This window comes from Mytilus californianus, unplaced genomic scaffold (genome assembly GCF_021869535.1).
Source record: "Mytilus californianus isolate M0D057914Y unplaced genomic scaffold, xbMytCali1.0.p SCAF_5, whole genome shotgun sequence".
Classification (NCBI taxonomy): domain Eukaryota; kingdom Metazoa; phylum Mollusca; class Bivalvia; order Mytilida; family Mytilidae; genus Mytilus; species Mytilus californianus.
Window position 1 is genome coordinate 49,334,988 of NW_026262701.1, and position 7,485 is coordinate 49,342,472.

A 7,485-nucleotide genomic window follows, 5' to 3' on the forward strand; every position below is an offset into this window, starting at 1 on the left:
TCAAGAATGTGTAAAACTGTGACGTGTAGTGTAAATACTGCAACACAAGATCTAGTGCAGGGGCTCCCCAAAGGGAAAGGCAAAAATTAAATTAGAATAAAACTAAAGATTTCCGTTATCTGCATAAAATAAGTTATTAAAATAACTTGCCTTTATGCTATCTTCCTACAACCGTAACAAACCATCTGATATGATGTAAGTGTCAGAATTCGACGAAAAGTTCTTTTTGATATCGTATGGGCAATGTATAAATGAATGGAGAAACTAGAAAGTAAATTGCAAAATTTTTACTTATTCGTAAAAAATTCTTTCATATCAAAATACACAATATACATACATCTGTACAACACGATAATAATGAATGAAAATACATAAAAACACTAATAACATATTACATAACATATTACATAATACAATAGCTTGGCCTAGAAAAGGGGTCAACTAAGCCACCAGGAAAGATGCAATAAAATAAATCTTTCCTACCCCACAAAGGCCAAGCACTTGGCAGAAAATAAAGCTTTGAGCTTAATGCCTGTAATTAGTTCCAATTGAACCATACAAGTATAAATACAATACCGGCCCAAGCAAGTACTGTTATGTTAACAGACAAAGTCCTTGTAAGCAAATAATGACAATACAAACTTCCACAACAATCTATCGTGCATAACTAAATAGATATTAGAGCCACAAACAAACATCTATGTATTAATGTTAATGTATGCATTATAGTTAATTATGCAAAAATATAGCATGCAATTGGCATTGAAAACTTAACGGCCCAAGCAGTTAAGTATTGTTAAAATAACATAGCTTCATGCGTTGAAACCTTTTATCTTTTATAAGTGCTATTGCATAAAATGATATGTTTATTATATGATGACACACTAACTGGAGATTTACCAAAAATAAAATTCGTATTGATTGCCAATTACCGGCCCAAGCAAGTAACGCAGAGATGCTGAAAAATTTGTATATATTCCTATAAAAATAATTGTACCGGCCCAAGCAGGTACCAAAAATGCCTATCAATTTAAATGGGATCTTATGTATTTTTGAAATGCGTTAGACTTCCAACGTTCCATAGAGCATATTTGTGAATCGGATAAGCCTCTCTCGGCAGCATCAGATGCTGCTCCTATGCGGAAACTGTGTCCTTTGTATCTCGAACTATCCAGACCACAAGATGCTAGGCATTTATGTAAAATTCTGTCAAAGTCTGGACAATGTAATGGAGTGGTATCAACAGAACAAAACAATGGTTCTGTGGGTACGGAATAGGGTCCCACTTTAAGCTACCCAACCATAGCTACGACTGCTGATTCCATTGCGGTACCATGTGAAAACGAAATAGTCTTTGGCATTCCTCTAACGTTATGCTTAAAATGCAGAAGAAAACCTGAACTTCTGCAGCTTTGCCCTGTACATAAGACAATGAAACATCATGCAATAGCAGAACATTATCATTTGGGGCATTTTTTGTTGTCACCAACTCTCCAACTCTAGAGAAAGTTGAAAAAGCAAATAAGAAAATTGCCTTGAAAAAAACTTGATCATATGTACACTTGATAACTAATGTTATACTATGTAACAACTTGTTTAGAATAGGAATTGTAATTGGGAAACGGCTATCAAATGTTTTTGATAATCTATGTGTGCCTGTAACTAATTTTTCAACTAAAAACGACCGAGTGTTGTCAGGCATTGACATCATTTTGTCCACATAGGCTATGGCGGATAGATATGTTGAAATTGTACTAGGAGCATATGATTTTTTAAACATGTGGGCAATGAATAATGAAATTGTAGCTACAGATATTGGTGGCTGCAGACTTTGGTTCATTATTTCTGTACAGAAAGAGTCAAAAGTTTTTCATGCGCGGCTGTAAGTAGCTTGAGTTGATGGAGCTAGAGCTGCATTTGCTAAGATTGTAACGTACTCCAAAAGTTCTGTGGCTGGAATTGATATGGAACTAAGCACGGTTTGGGTTGAGCAGCTGGGACTATTTTCAAAAACTGTTCTACCTGTAAACGAGAAAGGCAATCTGCAAAAATATTCTTCTTTCCGGGTATATGCTTTGCTTTAAATAATATGTTAAATTGCAAACATCTTAAAACCATGTATCTAACCATTTTCATTGCTTGACAATCAGATGTTGACTGTCTATTAATCACAGAAACCAGTGCTTCATTGTCAGTGAATAATAGTATAGAGTGATTTCTCCACAATGGCCCCCATAACTCAATTGCTAAGATGATAGGGTAAAACTCCAAGGTCATTATATTGATGTTTTTCCAGTTTTCTGGGAATGGACCATAAAACCATTTTGACCTGTATATGCCTGCATAGCCTTTAGATTGTGCAGCGTCAGTGTGAAGTTCCAATGTATAACTTGACATGAAACTTTCATTTAAAAACATTGATTTCCCATTAAAAGAATCTAAAAACTGAAGCCATATTCTCATGTCATCTTTTGTCTCCAGATTTAGATAAACGTGAGTTTGAGAATCAGATACAGTCATTGTTAAATTAATCATCCTTCTCAAAAATGCACGTCCTGGTTGAATAACAGAACAAGCAAAATTCAAGACTCCAATAAGTGATTGCAGTTCTTTTAATGTACAACATTTCATATGTAAGAACTTTTCCAGAAGATATCGACATTTTGTAATCTTATCCAGTGGCAAACGAGCTTCTTGTTTAATTACGTCCAATGTTATGCCCACAAAATCCATAGTTTGAGAGGGGAGTTCAGTCTTTTCTGCTGATAAGGGTACCCCCAAGTCTTCACATAAATTGATGAACGCCTTGAGTTTGGAAATTGCATCCTCTTTCGATTTCTCAATGATCAGAAAATCATCCAAAATATGCACCATTGAAGTGATACCTAATTTCGTCAATGCTATCCATTCTAAAGCAGTACTGAACTCTTCAAATATTTTACAACTGGTCTGACATCCCATTGGGAGGCAACAATCATAGCAGAACTTATTATTCCATTTAAAACCTAATAATTCATAATCTGTCGGATTAACTGGAAGGATTCTAAAGGCCGATCTAACGTCGGTTTTGGATAGGAAAACTTGATAATTGCGGCTACGCAGTTGTTTAATTTCATTAATGGCTTCATTAATGCCTGCATAATGTACTGCAGCAGATTCGTCAGAAATACCAGCATTAACTGAATTAGATTTTTTGTCTGAGTACGACAAGTGATGAATTAATCGCCAAGCTGATTTAGACTTTTTAGGTACAAGACCTAATGGTGAAACCCTCAAATTTAAAAAAGGTTTTTCTAAATAGGGGCCCATAACTCTTTGACAATTAACCTCTTTATTAATTTTTTCTTGTACTATTAAATGATTGCTTTTAGCTGATTTAAGGTTAGAGCAATTAAACTGTGATCTAGGCCCATTATGTTCCAATCGAAAACCATATTTAAAACCGTGTAAAAGATAAAGTGATTTTTCTGAGTCATAACTTTGCAAATGAAATTTCAATCTATCTGTCTTAATAGGAGTAGGTAATTTACATTTGTTTAGTTTTGGTGGCGGCAGCTGCAGGTCGTTGTATATGAGCTGTGGTTTCAAAATTTTTTCTGGATGGTCCATTGTCATTTGATCTGTTTGTTGTTTTATTCCTGAAGCATTGGGACATAGAATTACCTTTGAAACAGATACTGCAGATATGGGAGTATCCACAAGTTCCTTCACAAATTCGCCCCTCATTATATCTGTGGCATGTTTTACGAGGGGCATAGTTTGGAAAGGGCTTTGCATTGTTGTATGTGTGAGTCCTTTTCATCGGATTTGGATTATTAACTTTAGGAATAAATCTATTAAGGGACCTCGTATGTAAAATTTGATCAACATAACTCCAAGAAAGTGTGTCATCATTTTGCATTGATTGTCTAAAATTAACATCGTAAAAATACCAATCGCCACCATCCTTTTGAATTTGTCTAATCAAATCCATATATATGGCTAAATCCTCTGCTAAAGTAGGGTGAGTGGGGTTAAACTTCCTGAGTACGGAAGAGAAAATGCTAAATGCATCTGTCCAACTTTCAATGCTAACAAATTTCTTTTTTTTTCCAGATGTCAGGCCCACCCTCTTATTCTGAACAGCTAAATGAAAATTTAGTTCAGCAGGATGGTGGTCAACTAGGATGTCTGACATATCAATAAAATCCTTATTTTTAATTTTTTCTTGGAGTTTAGAATTTATTTTATTATACAACGGTCTACCTATTGGTTTAAAGGTTGCTGTACCATGGTGAACCTGATTAAAACCTGCAACCAAGCTTTGTGCAGGAATTTGAACCATGTTTTGAGTATTGTGAGTGCCAAAACTAGACACGTTTTCTCTAGAATAGCTAGAAGTTTGTGTGTGGTGTGACAAACTGTGTGTGGGTTCACCTGTACTTGAACTGTTAGGTAATGATAAATCACCTTCATGTACGAGGACATCCATCTCAACAGGTTGGGGTCTCGTCGGACGAGGTTGCGGCAATATGCCATTCTCCTTCAAATTCACCAGCACTTGGCAGTCACAGCTGCCGAGATTGTCTTTGTCATTGCATTCTCTGGGGTTTGGGTTTGGTCTTTTTTCTGCCATTTAGATTGCCTCTCACTAGGCTTCCTTTTAAGAGGCATCCTGTTAATATACAAGATACTATCAATATAAATGAGCTCAATAATTATATAATTTTAATGAAAATAAAGTGTTTGTCTATATAAAGATTTATTGAAACACATAGTCTTTGATAAATCACATGGTTTAACATTACCATGCAAATACCATACTGACCAAACACTTGGTCTGTAATTAATTTTTAATGACCAAAACTTGTACCATAAATTACATTTTTTGACCAAATCCATATTTTAATAAACTCATTTGGCCAAAATAGGCATATACATAATCTATCATCAATTTCCATTGACCAAATTTACATGGTTTATTAGTATTGACCAAATCCATGGCCTATAATTACAATCATTTGACCATATCCATGATCTATATAATCAAGTTGTACTGACCAAATTCATGGTCTATAAATTACTGCTATTGACCAAAACCATGGTCTATAATTATTTACATGATCTATAATCAAGTTCTATTGACCAAATACATGGTCTAAAAATAACAGTTATTGACCAAAACCATGGTCACGACCAAATACATGGTCTATAATAATATTCATGATCTATAATCAATTTCTATTGACCAAATACATGGTCTAAAAATAACAGTTATTGGCCAAATCCATGGCCACGACCAAATACATGGTCTATAATAATATATATGATCTATAATAAATTTCTATTGACCAAATACATGGTCTATGAAAAACAGTTATTGACCTAAACCATGGTCACGACCAAATACATGGTCTATAAATAATATTTATTGATTGAGTCTATTCTCTATAATCAACATCCATACAATAATGACCAAGTATATGGTCCAGGTACAAATTAATATATGATTTTATACATGTATGTCATATTCTGATGACTTAAATACATACTTAATTGGTGGTCTTAATATAAGTATGTATAAATCAAAGATAGACTTATTATACAAGTATTTAAAACGAGTTCATCCAATAAGCATGATTAGTGTTGTTTACTAAATGTTCGAGTTCATTCAAGCTTATTATTAAAATGTAATGTTTACCTGATGTGACACAATTAAAGGTGAGACAGCTTCTTCACAATATTTACAAACAATATACAAACGTGTACTGTAGTATAAAAAACTCTCAAAAACTGAAAATATAGAAACTAGAAAAATATTAACATATTAATATCATGAAAAAATACATGTAATAATTATCCATTCTTTAAAAACAGATTTTCTAAATAAACATTTACCTAAAAAAAAAATTAAAAAAATTAATCTGTTATTAGATTCAACAAGTTATATACATGCACAATTTTACGTGGATGTAAAATATTTTAGAAAGTACATTTAAAGTACAACGTATACAGTTTGTATGACAACATTCACAACTTATCATTTTTGTCATTACTCTCTGTTCATGCAAATAATTAGTAAACTAACCTCAACAAGCATATTAGATGAAAAGAAACAACTATTCTACACTATGACTCTATAGCATGCAAAATGGCCAGACGTAAACGTCTATAATATTTTTGAATTCCCAATGCAGACAAATGTACTCCGTCGGAAGCAAAGATTTGCAATGGGCTATTCATCAGCCTTAAATGTTTCCAAAACAGCTTCTTGTCATCTACCAGGATGGGTAACATCTGATTAACTATCCTTCTCTTGTTCTCATACTGCTATGCTGTAATGTACCAAGGTTGAGTCCTCGTAAAAAGTTCACATACAACAACCTTATTTACAAAGCTGTAATGTAATTGAAAATCAGACATCAAATCCACAATTTTACATGCTAATGTCTCTGGTTTCAAACCTGGATCACATAAATCATTTCCTCCTATCTGTAAAATAATTACTGAGGGCTGAAAATTCTGAATGTGAGCATTTAAATCTTCATTGTTTTGCAGTCTGTCAACTGTACCTCCTCTAATACCATAACAACTCACGCTGCATTGAGCTAAATTAAAGTCCGGTGATAACTTCGGGTCGTATGTTAATGCTTGCGTTAGACGAGAAATAAAGCTGTGTCCTAATATCAAAACTTTCGGACCTGGCGTAATTTGAATATCCATTTTCACTCTTTTGACAATGTCAATATTTAGAACGACGAAGTATAACTGTAACTCTTTAACGAATCTTCCTCCAATGAAGGTGCACCTCAAAACAACTTCCAACAAAGTTTGTAATAGTTCCGTAAATTGATAGATATTGGAAGTGAAAAATAAACGCTGTATAAGAAAGTGTTCAAATAAATAGAAATTCAGTTTATGCAATTAACGGATAGAAAAATCTTCAAATGCATTTGATATGCATAAGATTGCAATGTAATGTTCGTACACAATAACATTCCAAGATGGCGATGAAGCTCAGCTTCCCTGATCAATATTTCATTTACATCAACAACAATAATAAGTTCAAACGACTGCAACTATAAACATTACCTGTTAGTTCTCCAAAAATAAAGAATTATATAAATTGTCTAAATGTCCAAATAACTGTTAAAAAATTGATAAAATCCCAAATAAAATCTTGTTTACATAAATATCGATCGTGTTGATTATCAAGAATGTGTAAAACTGTGACGTGTAGTGTAAATACTGCAACACAAGATCTAGTGCAGGGACTCCCCAAAGGGAAAGGCAAAAATTAAATTAGAATAAAACTAAAGATAAGATTCCGTCATCTGCATATAATAAGTTATTAAAATAACTTGCCTATAATCATTCCTATTCTTCATTTTTGGTAAAAGATCAACAAGAACATCTTATTATTTTTCAAGATTTGACAGAACCTTTATTAGATGGTCAGATAGATATAGAAAGTAATTGGCCAAATCGTAATGGTACACTTGGTTT

General features: G+C 33.3%; 1 protein-coding gene across 1 annotated transcript; it reads right to left on the bottom strand.

The window, feature by feature from the left end:
* Positions 1–541: 541 nt before the first annotated feature.
* Positions 542–7,246, bottom strand: LOC127702406 (uncharacterized). Its single transcript, XM_052206606.1, has 2 exons — positions 5,681–7,246; positions 542–4,654 (listed from the first exon to the last, which is right to left on the bottom strand). The coding sequence occupies exon 2, from the start codon at positions 4,613–4,615 to the stop codon at positions 3,527–3,529; it is 1,089 nt and encodes a 362-aa protein (XP_052062566.1). The 5' UTR covers positions 4,616–4,654; positions 5,681–7,246; the 3' UTR covers positions 542–3,526.
* Between the last annotated feature and the right edge of the window lie 239 nt (positions 7,247–7,485).